Below are 21,077 nucleotides of genomic sequence, written 5' to 3'. Positions count from 1 at the left end.
TGTAGATGCCACTAACCTGCACTAAATCAGCCTTTTTACGCAATGGGAAAGAAACTAATTGATAAAAGTGACAAATATCAACCTCTTTGTATTCGCATACACGCTGAATAAGGGAAGACTAAACAGGGAAAACAGGGAAAGGGAAACAGGGAAAAATGCTAATCGCTGTCCTCGGACCTGTTTATTCTAGAAACTTCTGCCACTTTCATTACAATTTGATAACAATGGAGTGCGCGCAAAGAGTTTGTTGCAAGATCAGCACACACACAGGCTGAAAGTGAAAGGTGTAACAAAAACTGTTCACCTGACAGGTATGAAAACTACACATGCCACGAAGGGCTTGCACCTAAAACGGTTTCCATCTGGAGAAAACACAAACACCCACCCGCTTCTTACCTTGGTGTCAACAATGGAGCAGGCCATTTGTTTCACATAGGCCAGGTCAGCAGCCTGGGGCATGAGGACAGATTCTCTGGTCAGACCAATCTGGATGATGAAGGACACCCCTGCTGGAGTTTGGGGCATCGTGGGCATTACGGGGATCACGGGCATCACAGCCCCAGCACCACCACCATGCCCTGGAGTCAGCTCCATCACAGGAAAGCCACCCGGTGTGGGCAAAGAGTGTATGGCGATGGGGGTCCCCTGCTGGATCAAAGCTGAGCTTGATGGTAAGGTGCCACCTGGGGGGAAGAAGACCTGAGCCATCGCCGCCCCCGAGGGCATACAAGGGCTAGCATTAGCCATTCAGAGTCCGCTGGCTCTCACAAACACGCAGGTGCAGTCTGAAGTTTTCGGAAAAGCAACACTCATTCAAGCGGAGGGCTACACACGCTGAAACATGGATACACACACACACGCACACGCACGCACGCTGAGTGGACGGCTCCGCTTTCCTCCGAGTCCCGCGTCAAACCCGCTTCCTTCCAGCAGCTCAAGGAAGAAAATCTTTATCCAGGAAGGAGCACTTCTTTTCTCCAGGCTTCGCTTATTGTTCAGGCATGGCAGGCGTGAGCGGTGTGTGCCTGTGTGTGTGTGAGAGAGAGAAACACTCACAAAGTAAAGAGTCTGAGAACACGACACCTCCAGCCTTCTCTCCTCCACCCCTCCTTCACTTCTCGCATCCAAAAGGCGCTGCTCTGCAGAGGAGAAAGTCCAAACTTGGTTGTGAAACTCTCCGCCGCGGGCAGAGAGAGAGAAAGAAAACAACAACAATGCCCAAACTTTGTTGTGCTCTTCTCCAGGCTCACTTACAAAATGGCTTCCTTTAAACAGGAAACAGTGAGAATGAAGGGGAGCTAGAGACCGCACTCCTTTTTACGAGACCTTGCCCTGTTTCAGTTTCAACCCCTGTTCGGTCTTTTTTGTGAAAAAGAAGAGAGCGAAAAGCGCTGTCTGAGGGTACCTCCCTCTACCCTCCCTCCTGCCTTCGCATCTTACGCTAAACAAGGAGGAAGTGAAATGACGGACACATCTTGAAGCCAATAGGCATTCAGAAAGTCCTGACTCCCAAACCTCCCCCTCCTCCCTTTCCTCTTCTGGCTCCCTTCCTTAGTTTAGGGACATTTGTCTTGTTTGGTCCCTCCTGTAGCCGGAGACAGCATAGATACATGGCCCAGGGCGCTGCTTCACGCATAAAACCCCTCCCACCGCTTCCTCGTCCTTCCTTTAAGTTCACAAGCCACCTTCTGTCTTTCCTAAAATTGCCTTATTTTTCCTCTGTATTTTGTTTTTGGGGGGGAGACACGCCTCTCATAAACTGCAGAAAAAGGACCGCACCTATGGAAGGTTCTTTCCATGCTCCAGGTTTCATGAAAATTGAGAAGTTTCATGGACTGAGAGTGGTGACTTGGGTGGGTTTGGACAATGACACTGTATGCAGCAGATTAAAAGGAAAAAAAACGTTTGGTTAATGAAGTCATCAGCGTGACTGTGACTCCTCACTGGTAATCTAATCATTTAACACAGTAAGAATGCTTGTGAAATTTGTGGTTTCCTAGTTGAAGTTCTAATAAACCGCTCTGATTGGTTAAGCAAAAAAAACAGTGTGTGCAGTTTATCTCAGTGCCACTGTCGCGCTTATATCTGTGAAGGCATCTCCCGATGTTCATTTCATACAAATTAAATAAGGCGAGTTAGACTTGAATGAAACAAGACAGAAAACAAAACGCTTGAATTGATTCGATTTGCCACCACAAGGGGGCAGTGTTGGATAAAATCGGATCTTACAGACCCTGTGTGATTTGGATATAAAATGTTTGATTCCCAAGCATTAGTTAAGCTGCAGGTTACATCTTAGGTTATAAATGACATGGGGACATGGGGGGAAATTGATAATCAGGTGTTTGATGATGTTAAAGGATGTTCCTTAAAAGGCAATTGCTCCCCAGTGAATTGCCACCTCCTCTCTGATGAGGGGGAACTGTGATGTTGTTTAAATCCTCTTTTTTTTCACTTTCTAAAAGGATTATTTTAAACATATGGGACAGGAAGTGTGAACTGCGAGAAGAAGTTTTAGAACCACTGAATGAAGGCATGAAACTAAACCACCATGTACCAGAACATGCTATAGCCCACAATGAGTATGCGTTAAATACATATGTGCATGTTTGCATGTTTGCATGTTAGCCAAACAATAAAGACTTACTATTTATTTTATACACACCATCCACTTCATTACATACATACACACCTGCTCAAATACTTTTAAGCAAATAACCAGCAAAATCACAAGACAACAACTCAGTACACTTAGGGTTATGGTTAACATCAAGACAAGTTCAATCTAAGCATCGGATTGGGGAAGAAAAGCGATTTAAGTGACTTTGAAGTGGCATCATTGCTGGGATTTTTCCACACAACCATCTCTATGGTTTACAGATAATGGTCCAAAGAGAAAAAGAGAAAATATCCAGAGAGTGGCAGTTCCCTATGTTAAAAAGCTTTTGCCAGAGGTCAAAGGACAATGGCCAGGCTGCTTCAAGCTGATAGGAAGGCAGTGACACAAATAATCACTTGTAACAACCAGAAGAGCATCTCTGAATGCTAAACGCGATCATAACTTGAAGAAGATGGGCTACAGCAGCAGAGCAGCACACTGGGTATCGCTGCTGTCAGCTGACAACTGAGCCTACAACGTGCAGGGGTTCACTAAAACTGGACAAAAGAACATTCAAATAGTAGGGTCAGGATTTAGTGAGAACAATATGAAAGCTTGGGTCCATCCTGCCTTGTGTGGAGGACATTTTCTTGGCACACCTTGGGCCCCTTAGTATCAAATGATTATTCTTTTAAACACCACAGTCTAGCTGAGTATTGTTGCTAGCCACATCATGGATGTGCAGCAACTGTGTTTTGCTATCATGTCAATATGAACCAAAATATCTGAGGAATACTTCCAGCACCTTGTTGAATCTGTGTCATGATGAATTAAGGTCGTTCTGGGGTCCAACCCAGCGCTAGCGAGGTGCATCTAATGAAGTGGTGAGTGTGTATATCCTGTTGTGTGGTTATGTTGGAAAGTCCCAGCAGATCAGTGATCTGTGAAATACTTAATGTTCAAAGTCACTTAAAGCCCTTTTATTCCCCCCTTCTGCTGACACGAGGCCATCTTCACCATGTTTGTATACCTAAATGCTGTAAATTGCTGCCACGTGATTGGCTGCTTAGCTATTTGTGTTACTATGCAGTTGAACATGTAATAATGAACACACTCACTCAGTGAAAATTAGTGCATTTGTAACTGCAAGATTTGACGACTAAAACCTAACTTCTTTTATACACTAGTTTCAAGAATAGTTAAGTCATTATGAGGTTACACTGTATGAACAATGTATGCAGAGTTTGACATCAAAAGACTGTCATGAAATTTACCAGACACAGAGAGTCCATGACAGACGACATCAAGCCATGTTATAGGACATGTGGAGTTTGTATACATAAGGCCTGAAAGTCAGGAAAGTCTCTGATGTAAATCTTCAGACCAATCTTTAACTTTACTGTGTGAAAGCTGGAAAATAAATTCCTAGTAATTCATCACCCTACTTCTATACCGGATCATCATAAGTAAGGATTACAGTGTAAGTGATCACACCTTCATGTATCTTCATGTATTTCCAAGTACGGCATCCTTTAGTAGAAAGAAAGACAGACAGACAAGAAAAAACTCAACTCTCAATTCACTGTACAAAATTTTCATTTTTTTGTCTTTTCTTCCTTAATGACATACAACAGGGGACCCGTAAACAAAAAGAGAAAAGTCATTTGATACAAGCTAAAATGCAGTTCAAAAATAGATAATAAAACAAAATTAATAAAAAGCAGGTCTCTTATCCCTTGTAGTTGGAGGAAATTGTTTGAATACAGCTTAATATGATGTACAAAATATCACACAGTGATAAATTGCTAATAAAAAAATAAAAAACACAAAGAAATGAGAGTTCTTTACCTTGGCCTCCGACTGGTAACAGATTTTGTTTTTTTTTTAATCTTCTTTTCGTCTGTTTTTCGTGTTTTTTAATCGTTTTGCTTTTTTACAAGTTTTACATTGCCATTATCAATCACAAGCAAGTTCTATGCCTAGCAAGGAAGAATGATTCACTTATGATACTACAGTATTCTTACATCTTAATAATCATATTCATAACCAAAGGAGAGAGAAAAAAATGAAAGAAAACAAAGAAATGATGGACATTTACAGCACATAATGGCAACTCTAACCATCATTTACAACCTCTGCTTCGAGTTCCTCTTGTTTTCCTCTTATTGATGAGTCACACTGATTTGTCGTCATTCTCAGACAAGGGACATAGTAGCTCAGAGCGAGAAGAAAGTGTCAGTAACGCCCGCTGTCATATAACCGTGAACGGCAACAGTTCCACGTTTGTAGTATTCGCTTCAGATCGAATACATCGTTTCTGCACCCTGTCTATCCTCTTGTAATGTAAAGCATTCACTTTTAGATATAGTGCAACAAGGGGTCAAATAGTTAATACGTGATAATAGGACGTCATGCCCAGCAGCAGTATAATAATGTAGTTGCCCCGTGTTGTTGTCTTTGACAGACTTGTGTCAAAGGAACAGCAGTGTGACATCTTGTCTAATTTCACACAACAGTCTTCCACTCTGTTTGGAGAGAAAAAAAAATCTCTCACTACATATATATATAAATGAACTATGAATGCTAGTGTCACCAGTGATTAAAAGTGTTTAGCTCCAGCCAACTTTAACTCTTTCCCCCATAAAGACAACATCTGATGACCTCCCCTGTATTCTTAATAAGAAGCTTTGCCGCCTCAGTACATATGGATGCAGGTGTGGTTTGATGACCTTTAGAATAGTTCTGGGTTTTTCCAAGGGTAGCTGAATAGGCAGAGACCACCCTCATAAACTTCTGATGCAAACTCAGTCATTTTGTTCTATAAGCAGGCCGCTCAGTCAGGAAAGCGCTTCAAGGGTTACCTCTAGTAGGCTTTCAAGGGGTAAAGAGTTAAGCTGTCATCTGACCACCAGTGTGACACACAGTGTGTAATCTTGAAGAGCTGACGCCTAAGCGAGTGCAGATTTTAGAGGTTTTCTAAAGGTAATGAAAAAATAATCTGGGACGAGGTCAGCTGTGAAGAGGCAACTTAAAGCAAACAAACTGTCCTGTAGTCAACAGCACAAATGCAGGACATCAACAAACATGGGTCTCAAAATAATGATGCTTCCAGCTGAGCCAAAAGTTGACAGTTTACCTCCTAAACTGAGTCAGACGTCTTAAATCAACACTTTTTTTGTATGGCTGAATTTAAAATGGAGTATTTGTTTATTTTTTTAAACCCGTCCAGCATCCCTCTTCAGGAAGAGGACACACGCTTCACTAGATTAGTTCTGCGGCTAATGTGCTCCCTGTGTTCATCATTCAAGAAGAAGAAATCCTCACCCCATCACTCGAGTAAAGGTGATGTCAGCCTTTTGTGAAAGCCCGAATAAATAAAAACAATCACGAGACGCGAGCAGCCTGCAAAAAAAAACTGGCACCGACTTCAAAGAGACAATCTCTCATCCGAGCTCCTCCACTGTAAAATAATTACCAGCTCGATGCACTGCTCGAGCCGGAGACACTCAAAGCCGACCATATGCACATCCCTCTAATGAAAAACATAACTAGGATGGACTGTCAATTCTGAAATTTGACCACAATTAATGAAATGATCCAACAGCGAAATGTCACACGAATGATGATTTTACTGAACGTACACGTGTGGACCAGTGAGAGAGAAACACTCACAAAACATGTCCCTGATTCTGACTCAAGACTGATGAAGTCTTTCATAGCACCGTGGTTGAACTAGTGCATATACAAACATACACACACACTCACATACACTCCTCTGTACAGTAAAAAGCACCAGACCAGCCTCGCACCTCTCTAGTCTACAGACTTTAACTATGCTCAGTCATATCCATCCTAAGCTGGTTCATGCGGTGTGAGAGACTCTATACGCACTGTACATCTGTAGAAATAAGTTTGTGAGAGTTATCTAAGTGACATCTAATCTCACGCACACACACACACATACGTAGAGGCAGAATCATGGGGACGCTATAGCAATCAGACATACAATGAAACTAGGTTGTTCAATCAACACTATTCAGCTTTCTAGTGCCTCCTCACAGCACACACGACTAACTCAAACATCCTCCAACACCACACACACATCCTCCTCACTGAGTCTTTGGAATGCAACACATTGATTCCCAATGCAGAGGTTAGGTCAGGTGTTTTCCGTCAATGCCGAGAACTGTTATTCCTTTAAGTCAAGCCTACGTATGTGTGTTAGCCACAAGCAATGTTTCAACTGTTAAAAAAAAAAATAAACAATTTAAAATCAAGTGTTTCCCCCTCGGCTCTCAGTGAAATGCAAGCATTGTGCAAGCACTTGAAGCGCACAAGCGTACACACATAGTACTTTGTGAAAAGGAAAGGAAAAAAAGAACAGAATATTGTAGTGTAGAAAAGTGTTACTCCAAATATGATTACTTGAAAACAGAGCAGCCAGAGTTTGAAAGTTATAAAAAAGCATTACAAGATGTGATTAGTATTACAAGAAGTCACTGAGGCATTAGAGAACTGTGAGGAGTTTTCGGAGCGGAGGGGGAGGAAGTTGATGGTTGACGTCCTGTGGCGATGACCCAGCCAGTGGGGTGCAGGACTAATTGTGTGTGTGTATGTATGAGCAGGTGAAATGTATCCACTGTAGTCTTCAGTCTTTTTTGGCCCAGTTATTGATGTAGGACTCTAAAAGTAGAAAGGGAGGGAAAGAAAGCAGCTTTTCAGAACTACTCGAAACACCAATAAAAAAAGGGGACAACAGAAGCACAATTTGGTATTTAAAGGGATTTTAAAAATCCAACAATATATAAAGGGATGTTTTCTTGTTAGTAAATAACAAGAGGACATTGCCATCTGTTTTTCACTATTTATGGCTCCTCACAAAAAAACTCCTAAAAAACCCGCTCCCTGTTCGCCCCATACTGCTTCTTTCCTGGCACCCTCCATCTCACCAGAACGACGACAGTGATGTCAGACAAAGATTTTGGCAAGTGCATCTGCGCCGGCGCTGGCAATGAAGGGCTGGGAAGAGTGGAAGGCCACGTCATGAATGGCCTCATCATGCTTCTTCCTGTGGGCAGTGATCTCCTGCACGCACGTCCTGTTGTCCAGCATCCATAAGCGCACCGAGCAGTCGTGGCCTGTAAGAGGTGAGGAGTGGGAGGAAGCAAAGACAGCAGTGTTACGAGGGGCAGGGATGACTGCGGAGAACAATGTAAAGGAATCCTTTTACAACCTAGATTTAACACACGCCTCTTCTACAGTGTGATATGTTATATTTTGCGGTTACTACAGATTTTACAGGACTTCTTAAGGTACTTTTTGCTCATAAGCCATAAATAATCTCCTATTTCTTCAAAAGAACTAAACAAAAAACTCATTTAATTTCCCTGTTTAAAATTTGCTATTACTATCAATTAATTTGTGATTTAAAAAGCTACTTGTATACAGATTGCAGGTGATATTAAACAGATGTTTCTCGGTGTACAGAGGAGCATTTTAAAAATTAAGCCTAGGATACTTAGCTAAGTAAGCACACAGTAAAGCCGAGTACTCACTGCCAGAGATGAGGTAAGTGCCTTTAGGGTCTGTAGTAAGACAGGTGACCGCATCCAAGTGCGCAACCATCGAGTGGACAACTTTACCTGCACAAAAATTTTTTATTCAGATGCATGTGAGAAAACACATTTCAGTAATCATCAGTACACCTCCTGCACATACCTGTCTTGTTGTCTAGGAAGCGGATGGTGCGGTTCTCGTGTGCAGTGATGGAGATGGGCTCAGAAGGGTGACTGACGACACGGTTGATCAGTTCCCTGCCTGCAAAGGAAGACATCACATTCAGTCTAATAGAAGAATTTAATGATTTTTCACCAAATTATTATTTGTGGCAACAAAAAAAAAAAAAAAAGTGTTGCACATTATGTTGGAGACTGTGTCCAGAACATACCATCTTTGGTCTGTGTATCTAGCATAGTGACACTCTGCTCTGTGTTGAGGTCATACAGGAGGGTCTCACCGCCATCAAATGACACCACCACCTGGTTGGGATCAGTGGCTACAAACGCCACTGAGGTGGGTGTTCCGTGCTCTAGGAAAAATAAATAAATAAATAAATGAAATACACACACACACAAAAAACCAAACAAACAATGGAACGTGATGAGGATGTGGGATCTGAATAGAAAAAGCGCCAAAGCAAACCCACAAAGTCAAGACAAATGTCTACCTCTCTCCTTATTGAAGACAGACATGCAGGGGGATGAGTTCTGAGGATCCCAGATACGAATGGTGCCATCTGCTGAACATGAGGCAAGACGATGGTGAACTGCAGAGTAAGTCAGACCCCACACGCTGTCCTCGTGGCCTGCTAGTACACTGCTTTCAATACCAGGATCTGGATAAAGAATCACATAATTTAAAAAAAAGAAAAACTAAACTTTGTGATTCTGCTATATAATTAGCAGTTAAGAATGACTCACCATAGTTATCATAGGGATCTACATTCAGGTCCGGCATCTTCCAACACCTGATGGATCCATCTAGACCTCCACTGTAGCAGGACTCTCCATCTTCACCCATCGTCAGTGAAAGAACAGCTCCACTAGAGCAAGACCAAAAGAGAAGCAGGTATAAATGACATCACCCTTTCCCCCCAAGAAAACAAAAAACAAAAACCTCGTGTTCATCCCTTTTTTTTTTTGTATTCACAGCATTTAATTTGAAAATGATTGCATTAATCATTCATTTTTAGAAAAAAAATTGCAGCATTTTTATTGTTCTCAGGCTGAACTCACCTGTGTGCTCTAAATGTATAGATGGGTTCAACGTCCAAAGCCGCATTCCTGTGGAGAGACACCGTTAAAATGAGATCTGGAGTTTATATTTGTGTGGCAGAGAATAACACGTCTTCATTTAAAAACATCGTCACCAGTAGGGTTCTTACTTTTTAGAGTGCATTGCCTTGTTGAGGTTCCAGAGTTTTAGTGTGCCATCCTCAGAGGCTGTGAGCAGCACTGCTTGGCTCGGGTGAAAGGTCAAAGCGCGGATGGCGTCAAAGTGGCTGCGTAGTGTGAATCGGGGGTTCCATGTCTTTTTAAACTCTTCTCTGTTATCCTGCAACTGACGGGACACATGTTTGAAAAGAGGGAACATTCAAATGTTTTCATTGTACGTATGTAGCTTGTATTGCATAGTTTGTATTGATCAGAACAAAATATGCAATTACATCCATGGAAAGATCATTGTCATTGGCAACAGTGAGATCAGCCAGCTCTCCCAGGTTCATGTCACCTCCGCCAACAGCATCCATGATGAAGACATCAGAGGAGAAACCCAGGGCACCACCTGGAGGTTGTAAATGGAAAAGCACAAGAGATATGATTTCATCTTGACAAATGTCAGGGATCTAGAAAAGGATGGTGAGATCACTTTGAAATATCGTGATAAGTCCTAGATAGTTGTAGAACAGTGTCATTTATTCCACTTCCCTACTCCCACACTGTGTACCACAGGAAATATTTATAGTTGCAGGAGAAACCTTGCAAGCATACCCCTACGCAAACATCTAAATTTGAGATTCAGCAACTAAGCTACAACTGCACGGGGGAAGACTAAAAACGCAATGCTCGGCAGAGAATAATTGATGTTTTTATTGGCATATTTTGTAGGGAAGTCTTACCTTCCCCGGAGCGAGCCTGTCCGGATACAGAAGGGGGCGGGGTAGGTTTAGGGGGGAAATCTGACATCATTCCTTGTAACTTGTTCCTGCGGTTTTCTGAACCCAGCAAGAGGAGAGAGACACAATACCGTCATGCGGAGAGGTCGAGGAAGGCCGGGGAGGTCAGCAGTTGGACAGATAAGAGACAAAGGCAGAAAGAAGCTAAAAGGCAAACTTCATTCTTTACGTGTAATGACAACATAAACTTGTACAATTTTATTTACAAAAGCACATCTACAGTGCAAATATGATTCTAAATATGAAATGTGAACACATAAAAAAAAAAGGCAGCATGCGTGGTAACCTCTGAAATGGCCCTGGACCACAGAAAGTACATCTAGAGACAAAGATGACAGCTACACAGCTCTGAGGAGTCACAGACCGACAGCTTGTGAAACAGGACAGAGAGACAGGTGGTTGGGAAAAGAGGTTGGTTTTATTGACAAGAAGAGATGTCAAGACACAATGAGAAGTAAAGGAAAAAAAAGGTGAGCAAGGATAGGGGCAATAAAGACAGATACATTTATGGCAGTGATCCTGGCAGTGCTTGTGCTCATGATGTTGCTAAGGCAACAGCGTACCTAACTCCCGTCCATCCCCTGAGATCCGGGCCTCTCCCGCCCCCTCCCCATCCTCCCCTGAGCCCAGGAAGTCAAACTCATTGAGGGCGTCTTCCGAGTCATCCTCGTCCTCTTCGTCTTCAGGGTCCATATCTGTGGTCATAGGTTCCGAACCCATCTGAGAACACAGCAGAAAGCAAGGTTGTTGTTTATTTATTCATTTTTTTGTGAAAACATTTCTTGGTCATTCTTTATTTAGCCTGCCGTACCTTCACGCGAGACTTTTTGTTCTTGCGCGGGCCATCGATGCAATCGGTGGCCATGCCTTGGAATTCATCTTCCTCGTCACTGTCGTCTTCGTCATCGTCCTCACAGCCATGAAGGAAGGGGATCTTATCCAGCACTGAACCCCCCACACGTTCCTTAGAGCTTTCTTTGCCCGCATTCCTACAAAGAGATGCACAGCTGAGTATCTTGACTGCATGTTTCACTCAAAGATCAACAGAAGGACTGCTTATTTATATATTTATTGTTTACATTGTTTTACTGTTTTTAAATTATTTCAAAACCCATAGTTGTAACAGCTGTGAGCTACCTGTGAATTATGGGTAGCACAGTAGCCTCTGGACAACACCATCAGAGTATTTCAACGGAAGACCGTTTGATCTGTTGTTTCCTTCTGTTGGTTTTCTCTGTTCAAAGCCTGCTCTTTTGTGCTTGTGTGTTCCCACTGCTTTGCATCTTGTGGTAAACCCTTTTGTGGTGTTTCTAGATTTGAAAACTACCTTCTCCACAGACTTGGCTGGAAATATTTCTGCAATCACCCACTTTAGTTGTTTTCAGTGGGCTATTTTATGCTGCATTCTTTCTTAAGAATGTACCAGTTTGTTAATTTGGTTAGTGCTAAAATCTCTGCTATTTGGTATGGTTTATTTTCAGCTGAATGGTGGCCTCCTTAACTCAAAGTGAAGGTTGAGAGTCCCATGAATAGCTATCAAATGCAAATTTAATACTTAGAATCAACCCCAGACCTTTTAACTCCCTATTTATCATGAATTAAAAATGAAACATGCCACATTTAGCTATAAAATTTACTTCTGAGCCTCTCTGCACACTTCAGTGACATCTATCTTAATTTTACCTCCAGTGCTCATTAAAAATCCTGACTTGCATGATGAGGAATCCCCTCACTTTTAGACCTCTTCTGTCATGTGTTATTTTGCCAGTTTCGGAGTTTAAACTGTGCTTTTGTTTCACCGTCTTCACATTTCTGCTTGTGCAGAAAGATTCCACACGAATCTTGTTCACTAAGCAGTCTCATGATACAGTGACAGTTATCTCATACAACAACCCATCGCTTAATTAATTTTTAAGACACAAATGGATTTATAATTTGGATATTGTCCACTGTTTATAAAAGGATACCATGAACTACTACCATACTGGAAAATAGTCAGACAGGTCAAATCCTGATATATGAGGTCAAATGCAGATACACTTAATGTAAGAAGTGTTTGTCGGAAGGTTAAGGGATGGCTTCATATGCAAGTCTGCCATGTTAGTGAACTAGTTTGATTATGAAGTGATGTAAAAATCGCACTTGTCTGTAAAGTTTGGCACGAGACTGCAAGTAAATGCTTTCTGTGAAAGACAAATTTTTACAAGTTGCAGCCTTTCACAAGCAGCAGTGAAAAGTTCAGTTTTTAAGGAGTAGCTTTACATCAAGTACATCTATTTAAAAAAAGGAGAAGAAGAAGAAGAAGAAAAGAAAAAGGCTTTTGTGCTGCAAAAAACAAATGTTTACTCTGTCATCAATGTTCACATTGGAGCTCTTCTGTGGTGTAAGATCAAAGAGGGGCGTGTGTTTCCACTGTCTCACCTTTTTATCTGTTCCTCTATTTGTCTGACCAACAAGGACTCTCCACCTGCTCGTGGCTCAGGCTCAGGACAGCTTTCACTGGGTGGGGGCCCGTTAGCTTCAGGGCTGCTCCGCCCAAGAAGGGAGCGCACGCGCTTAGAACGCATGTCCAGAATGGTGTCTGAATAACCCACTTCCTCGAGATATCTACATCCACATACACACATGGTCATATAAATGAATCATTTAAGCCTAGATCAGAATTGTAATGTCTACGATGAAGTTGTGATGGAACACATTAATATGGCACTGAGATAAAAAGGAACGGATGATGATGAAGCCTTACTTGCGTAGTAGCTGACGTCCCTCCTTCCAGGACATCTGATTGGCTGGCTCTGAATCTGACTCAGCCGGCCCATTGGGAACTACAGAAAATAGATTGTTCAATAGTGATGCAACAGCAGGGCATGAGAAGAAAAGAAGAAAAAGAGAGAAGCAGAAACTTCGAACTGCGCTCAACGCTAAACAGGAATCTAAATGTAACAGAAGCAGACAACATAATGGGTCCAAGTTACAGAGCACATAAGGACTTGGTCAAACATACGTTGATCTGCCTCTGTCTCTGGTTTCTTGTCCCCAGGACTCTGGTCATTTCCTGTCTTCAGCTTTTGGTGCTTAGCCCTGTAATGCAACAAAGGAACACTTGAGGGCAACGTTTTGAGCTTCCACAAATACATCTTTCACTAGAAGAATCATTATGCCTGGAGCATGCAAACTCCCAGGACAGACTGAAAGAGTAACAGACATAAGGAGACTAGGACAGAAAGGGGGGGCTTTCCAGGCATTCGTTTTACCTCTCTTGTTTGAGGGCGTACTCCAGCATTTTGATTCGCCTCACCAGGTCCTGTTTCATATTCTCCTGCCCTTTCCTCTCACCCTGAAGAAACGCAACCTGAGCCTGAAACACACATATACACAGCATGGTGAGGAACGCGCACACCACATCTGTCCATATAAGCATAAACAAAAGTAAGATAAATTGGGACCTGGAAAAGAATTAGTTACAAAATGCATGCACCGTCTCGGTTTGGGGTGAAAAGTAAATCATTCAACATCAACAAAACATCGCAATGAGAGACTGAACAAAAAGGTTTGATGTGACTAGCTGTGCAAAAAAAAGAAAAGAAAAAAAGACTTCTGAAAGCCAAGAGCAATAAGTAGAGGGTTGTGGAATAGGGCTCTTATTTTAACTTTCCTAACCGAGGCCTCACTGCGCATCTGCAAAGGAGGAAAAACAAGACATGGAGCAGCCAAATTCAAACACCCTCTTTCAAGACCCATCCTTTGCTGTGTTTCCTCTCTCATTTCCTGTCCATTTCCTTCCTCACTGCTGATAAAATTCTTACCTTGAGGAAAGAAATGTTCTGCCTGTTCTGACTTTTCCCCAGTGAGTTCTGAGAGATAGAAAGGTAATAAGAGACTACAGAGTGATGACACGGCTTCCAAGCACTACACCGAGACAGGGTTTCCCTTGAGTAAGCCATCATAATGCAAGAATTGACAAAAATGTGAAATATTTGCCAGACTTAATGACAAAGATTGCTAATGCAGGTTTCAACCCGGCTGTGCCTGCTCACAGTATGCAACTTTTGTGCAAAACCCATTTAACATCAGGCAACAAATATCCTGCCTGCTTTTAGAAGGAGAAAAAAAATGCCCAAGTGAGGAGAAACAATACAAACAAACAACTAACAAACTAACTAACTAAACAGTGATCCCTGTCAGAAGTAGGTTAAAAAGCCCTAACCCTGTCTCTACTCCCAGGATGGTGACTGCAAGCACAACAGGCATTTTCTCTCTCTGTGCCAAGTGGTGCTGAAGCATTAATACAGCTTGTTTTACAGCCCATTTCTCCTCTGCATGCCCCTGTCTGTGTCCACGAGTCTGCTCCCACACACATACGCAATTCTATAAAACTAGAACAATCTAAAAACGCCGTCTCACGGGGCAGACACTTGGTCTGCTCGGAAGGGTAGTCAATCTCTGAGAAAAAGCGCACATATATACCCAGACACACACACACACACAGACACACATACACACACAGTCATGTAACCAGCTAGGAGGGCTAGTGGAACACAGGATAATCTGCCAAGCAAACCTTCCTACTGCTGCTACTGCTGCTGAGTAATCCTGATTAATGCAACGTGAATTTATATGCTTATCTGAGAGTTTTGGAGAGAACTCTCAAAGCTAGTACATTAACACTGTAGACATGGGCTAATAGGGGCATGAAAAACAGAGATTTTGTGGGGTTATTCTTGGCCTAAACTAAGAGGAGCAGGTCAGTACATGTACATTATCTAAAGTCTTTTCACAAGTAGAATAACTAATGAATTAACTGAAATAACATCTAAGCCATTAACTGAGATGAAATGAAAACCAGTTTAGCTTAGCCATCCATAAGACACAGTCTCACTCATTTGCTCTATTTCTGTGGCTTGCATTCCCACACATGCATGCAGTAATTGTGCAGTTGGGTTCTGTAATAGACGATGCAGAAGATGTATTTTGCACATTACATGCAAGCAAAAACACTTGTTTTAGAGCGACATAATCAGATGTGAATGTGCATAAACTTACTAAACTACCACATAGGCAAAGCTGGGCGATGTCATGGTGTGGGCACAGCATGTACACTGTATACTGTGTACTATAAATGGCTGAGCACAGATGGAATGCAGTCCGAGCTTGGAAAAAAACCTACTTCAAATCTAAATGCTATAATTGTTTTACATCAGCAGTTCTGTGTACTATGATTTAAGTAGAGGTCAGTATTTGAGGAATTTTCAGGGAGGTTTTGTGTATGTAAACAAGTTGTTCAGACAGATTTTTTAGTGTACTGACAGCCTTGACACAAGTCCTGCTTAAAAGCTTACTAAAAGACTGTGACTAAAAGTTATGTAGATAACACCAGATGCAGAAAGGTGCTTTTTGTGAACTTAATTATAAGCCAGACTTGTACTTCAGTGAACAAAAGTGCTTAAATCAGCAGCAGCCTCCTGTAGACAGACACAGTAACAGTAAATCTCTTCTTGAATAATGACTTAACTCTTTTAATGGCGTAAATTTGATCAGTTGTGTAAAAGAATAAGGCATTAAATCAATGTGTTTACTTCACCCTCGTGGGGCAAAGACACACGTTTCTACTCTTACTCACACACAGACAAGCTACAGCTTGCCTTTGGACACGGATAACCATCACACCCCTGTGTACCAGTCTCGCCCTGTGCTCCTAGAAGGACAGGTTCATGCCTCAAAGCCTTGACACTGTCTTGTTGGCGAAGTTGGAGACAAGGCTGCATTTGTGCACACACACCCCAAGTACAATGCAAGAGCAACCTTTCTCTGATACATAAAGGTAACCAAAACACAGGTTCAAAGGGTTTATTGTTATATGGAAGTGTTTATGCAGGACTTACCAACAGCTCTTCCTTTCTACGGTTTCACTTTAAAAATAGAACAAATGCTGCTTTCTATGTCTGACTTTGTGAGTAAAATAGGGTCCTAAAACTAAAAATTTCTACACGAACAAGAAAAAAAAAGCTGTACCATGGGACTGCTACAGCAGACTGTGTAATTACACAAGGGGATGTAATAACCGCACTGTTTTTCACTTTCATTTGTCTCTGTCATTCTGCCCTTTGCCTGCTTCAAATTCTTGTTTTCACTCATGTGAGGGATCCAGGCCAGGAGCTTTAAGACAAGGCCGTCCATTCATCCACTAGTCAAGGTGCTCTTATTGCAAGACTGTCACTTAACGTCAGAACAGAAGCTGTTGAGACAATCACAACAGATGTGGAGCAGCAGATAGAAACCTATCACTGCTTTTAATATCAAAAGCAAAAGAACTATCTGCTTCCATCTGATAAACAGGTCAAAGAGTAATAAAACCACTAGGGTGTCATTTATCATAGCCCAGCTAACAATGACACTGTGGTTACTTTCTTCATAATATGTTGGTAAACTAACAAAGGCTAAAGTACAAAGGGCCTACGGGGCAAGCAAACCTGTCGCGCCATCTGATCTAGCCTTCCTGTGGGTGGGTTTTCCTTCATGAGGCCCGCTGCCGCTGACCTTTCCACAGTTTGCTGTTGCATGGAGCGCATCCACATTTAGCCTATTCTGTCAGTCCTTCTCTACTAGCTGCAGAATAGGGTCAAGGGCAGCTTTCCTCCTCCACTGGCTATTCTCCATCTTTTTATCCCTTCGCACCCCGTGAGAGAATCCATGAGCAAACAAGTAGGGCAAAAAAACTTTTCTGTGACAGTGTGCTTGGAGTGTGCTAGTGACACTGTGTGTGCAGTCCAAGAGTGGTAGCTAGATAGATAGATAATGACATCCCAGTTAGTGGGATTTTATGACTAAGGTTACAACATGCTTGACTGACAAACAGTATATAATTTTTTTTTTTTAAGAGAAAGGGAATGGAAATTTTTAAATAAGGAAAATAAAGGATGAACGCTGCATGTTGAAGACTGCAAATGCAAGAGCAGTGCTGTGAAACAACACAATACACATGGACATCATATGTGTGTCACGGCTGAGTACACAGAGCTATTAATTAGAGATACGTACCCAGGGACTGCAAGACTCACACCAAACAGGACGTGATGTAATTTGGGTCACCAGTAATCTATTCTACATGTCTACTAACATCCTTAATAAAATGAAATGGCTGAAAATGAGAACACTTTAAAGAGGAACAGGTTGAGGTCATCCCTTTTCTCTGTAGAATAAATGACTATCTGAGGAATACCCTGTAGATTTAATTAGGATTCTTCTCATGCAAAAACAATGCCTAGTTAGAAACAAGACTGCTACTGTGTGTGTTTTCACAGAGCAGATTCTTAAGTAATTGAATTATAGACAGGCAAAAGCCACAGCCACCTGTCAGTGAAGACACAGCGCCACAGGTGGCTTTACACACCAACACATTAGCGGCGCACGTGTCGTGATCTTGCAGAGACATGCTAAGACACACATGAAGAGATCTCCTCTGTTGCACACAAAGTCACACAGATCTCAAATGATTGTGAGTTAATTTTGCATGTGACTCAGTAAAGCCTTTGAAATTAAAGTGTGGAAAATACCATGTGCAGACAACATGTGAGCAAACTACACTATGGAAACATTTACAGCATGTTAACTGTGCAGGTTATGACCAGGGGGCACACTAACTGGCTCAGTGAGAGGAGAGCATGTTGGCAACAAAAGCCAGAGGCCTTTGGCCCGTGGGTGTTAAACTGTAAGCTAGGTCAGTTTTTCAGCGTGGCACTCCAGTTATCTTCTCTTTCTCTCAGCACAAGCGTGGTGCTAATTGTACCCGTGAAGCCAGACCATGTGCAGCCAATGTGCACATACAAAGTTCCATAACAAGCACTTAATGGCATGTCGGACACAGCAATTGGCTGTTTCTGCTTTCTATTCCCTGCTCTTCCCTCGTTTTTATAAAAGCAGCAAGCACTGCCCATTTGTTATTGTTCATTCATATTTTATCAAGCCACTATTTATAACTATGTATGTTTGAGTTAGGGGCAATGTGAGAAGCACAGTGACAGAGGAGTGGGAAATGATATGTTTGTTTTTTTTTTTTTGGGGGGGGGGGGGGGGGGGGGTTCTGTGGTTTTGTCGAACTCATGAACTCCAGAGTTCATTCTTATTACAAAAAAGAACTGTAGTTACTTGAGGGATAACCACAAAAGATGAACTGTCCAAATGCAGAGGTAAAATATGTTTGTATGTTTTCCTAACCTTTCTTAATCCTGGAAAAATCTGTCCAGTAATGCTCTCTGCCTTTTAATTTTATGCATACAGCTGAGGTGAATAGTACAACGTCTGTCTTTTGCTGTTGGCATCTGAATAACTGTGACAGGTATTGCTCATGGGGTTTCCTATGGCACCGAGTCACAAGCTCACATTCGTTTTCTTGGAGGGCGGGTATTTTACAGCTTTAAACCATTTACCTTTAAGAATGAAAGTCAACTTCTCTAGCCTATAGGCAGATGCATTGTTTTTAAGGTCAATCTACACTAATCACACACTATTCATAGTAAAGATAATATATACAAACACAAGTACAAGCACAAGTTTGGCTGCAGATAGACTACTACAAATTTTCATCCTAACACTTGTTATTCATCAATACTCATGTATTAATCATTGCTAATGAAAATACAACTTTAGTCCATACATAGACACAGATACACCACACAACTGACTGACTGACTGACTGTGTGTGTGTGTGTGTGTGTGTGTGTGTGTGTGTGTGTGTGTGTGTGTGTGTGTGTGTGTGTGTGTGTGTGTGTGTGTAACTGGTCCTAGCTCAAAATGCTGATTTGTGTGTGTGCCATGGGTATGGAGGCATTGGTACTACAGATCACAAAGCATTATCCCTTCATGAACTTCATCTCTGTGTTGTGCGCCTAAGTTCAAAGGTCAAACTGATCAATTGTGCAAATTATTTTATAAATACATATCACAGCCATCAAATTACTGTTTTTAGGGAGACTTGTCTTAAGTAAGGGCAGTTTAGGAATCCTTACACATTTATTATTTTGAATGCAGCAACTGCTAAGGGAAATCAAAGCTGGTTAACACTGTTATCATTTTTTAACCACAACAACAGACTCACAGATCACTTGAGTTGTCTGTGTGGGGTACAAAAGAATCAGATAAGTGTCTCCTTACAAACTAACGTGTATTTGCACATCCTAGTAAAATGCCAGAAATCTTAAAATAACGTGTGACCCAAGCGTGAGTTCCATGTGTACCTGCACGAAATAATATGGAAAGACAAGGTAGCCACACCTAAACTGTTTGCCTACCTCTTTATTTGCACCACAGCCTGCTTGCTATTCCGGGCAGACATAAAAGTCTATTATCTAATCTTGTGGTGTGTATCTGTATTGACTGTATCGACTTAGAAGCCCAGAAGGCTTCTAAGGCATATATATATATATATATATATATATATATATATATATATATATATATATATTTTTTTTTTTTTTTTTTTTTTTTATTGTTATTATTATTATTATTATTGACACTAAAAATATTTTATGTTTAAAAGAGTGCTGGTGGCTGTTTCTTCTTCCAACTGGAGGTCAAACAGCTCCCACATTGTCATCTACTGTATAGTAATAACGCATCCTGGTCAACTGTAATGCTAGCCCTATTAGCATTTTGTCATCCTCTAACTGACCGATAGCAGGGCATGTGTACATCCGCGAAGCAACACCGGAGGAGCTCCGGTGACATCCTTCCAGGCCTTTCCTTGGCGTTACAGCTACACAAACGCGGGGTTAGTGATGAATACGTTTACCCTGAGTTCGTCTCTCTCAGCCTCCCAGCGGTATTTCTCGGCCTGGAAGCGTCCCCACTCGTACTGGATGAAGTGCAGGATCCCAGGAAGCGTCATCCCCGACTCCCCGTCCTGCGGCTCCCGTGACTGCTGCAACGGTCCGGGGACGGCCCCGGCGGCTGCTGCTGCGGCCGCTGCCATTGCCCCGGTCCCACCAGCTGATGTCGCCTGGCCCGGTCCTGCTTTAGGCCCGTTTGGGTTGCGCCCCGTTCCACTGCTGCCGTCGCCGCCTCCGGAGTTCGGGTTAGATCCTCCGCCGGTTCTGTCCGCCTCCATTTTAACTGTTCAACCTTTCGCCAGGATAATGAGATGGGAACGGGCAGAATGGACGAATATAAATATAAAAAAAGTACCCCGTGCCCTTTTCCAAACCCAGCTCCACTTCACTATAAGCTACCCTCCTTTCTTCCTTTCTCACACGCACAGAGAAAAATTACTATTCTGTTGGTAAAATAATACACTTCCGCTTCCAAGCCTTCAGCGCAAAACACAATCTAACCGCAGTGTAACATCGTGGCCCCATTGATTTCGTAACAAATCCCTTTTCACAAAACGGCTTACGTGCAGTCTTAAAACTAACATCAAAATAAAGTAACACCAGGCAGCGTTTATTAAATGTAATGCACCTGAAAATAAACGTTAACCTTTTTTTTTTTTTGCTGCTCTTATTTTGTATATCCCGGATCCCAGATCAGTTTCCTCCTCGTGAAATGCCCAGTGCGGGTGACAAATAAAGGGCCATGTTTTCTATAATAGACAATAAACATGTCGCTAGGGGAATGAATTTCCTGCCATTTTGTGAGCAGGAATGGTTTCGGGAACGAAAAAGTTAGCTGCAGTGATCAACAATGCTATTTCCGGTCGAGATTTTATCTTTGATTTTGATTTTTGATTTTTGGAAAATAAATTGTGAAACG

At 42.1% G+C, this 21,077-nt stretch overlaps 2 protein-coding genes across 4 annotated transcripts in view; both read right to left on the bottom strand.

Moving 5' to 3' along the window:
• Window positions 1-1,600, bottom strand: part of prkd2 (protein kinase D2) — a 32,300-nt gene extending 30,700 nt beyond the window's left edge. Inside the window, exons 1-2 of one of the 3 annotated variants that reach the window (XM_082502574.1) lie at window positions 1,255-1,599; window positions 397-1,139 (exon numbers count right to left, since the gene is read on the bottom strand). In XM_082502574.1, the coding sequence (XP_082358700.1) occupies window positions 397-747 (351 nt within the window). In that variant the 5' untranslated portion in view covers window positions 748-1,139; window positions 1,255-1,599. Of the gene's footprint in view, window positions 1-396 lie in introns of all 3 variants that reach the window. The other 2 variants (XM_082502575.1, XM_082502573.1) reach the window with 2 other exon arrangements.
• Window positions 1,601-4,177: 2,577 nt separating this feature from the next.
• strn4 (striatin, calmodulin binding protein 4) lies at window positions 4,178-20,742 on the bottom strand. The gene is made up of 18 exons (XM_082504038.1): window positions 20,122-20,742; window positions 13,589-13,692; window positions 13,339-13,415; window positions 13,081-13,159; window positions 12,756-12,941; window positions 11,146-11,323; window positions 10,898-11,054; window positions 10,278-10,373; window positions 9,825-9,943; window positions 9,543-9,718; window positions 9,394-9,441; window positions 9,079-9,200; window positions 8,826-8,993; window positions 8,547-8,687; window positions 8,318-8,416; window positions 8,155-8,241; window positions 7,549-7,737; window positions 4,178-7,282 (listed from the first exon to the last, which is right to left on the bottom strand). Exons 1-17 carry the CDS (start codon window positions 20,434-20,436, stop codon window positions 7,568-7,570), a joined length of 2,322 nt encoding a protein of 773 aa, XP_082360164.1. The 5' UTR covers window positions 20,437-20,742; the 3' UTR covers window positions 4,178-7,282; window positions 7,549-7,567.
• Between the last annotated feature and the right edge of the window lie 335 nt (window positions 20,743-21,077).

The sequence above is a fragment of the Aulonocara stuartgranti genome (genome assembly GCF_965226115.1).
Source record: "Aulonocara stuartgranti genome assembly, chromosome: 14".
NCBI lineage: Eukaryota > Metazoa > Chordata > Actinopteri > Cichliformes > Cichlidae > Aulonocara > Aulonocara stuartgranti.
Note: the sequence above shows the minus strand (reverse complement) of the source record. Positions and strands in the feature narration are given on the sequence as shown.

What these genes read in the sequence shown, in the direction of transcription:
- strn4 (XM_082504038.1), bottom strand. Translation starts at nt 20,436, where the DNA reads ATGGAGGCGGACAGAACCGGCGGAGGATCTAACCCGAACTCCGGAGGC. An exon ending in ATAGAGGAACAGATAAAAAG is followed by an intron (nt 11,324 to 12,755) that starts GTGAGACAGTGG and finishes ATCTCTTTGTAG; the next exon opens with GAATGCGGGCAAAGAAAGCT. An exon ending in ACAATGATCTTTCCATGGAT is followed by an intron (nt 9,719 to 9,824) that starts GTAATTGCATAT and finishes GTGTCCCGTCAG; the next exon opens with TTGCAGGATAACAGAGAAGA.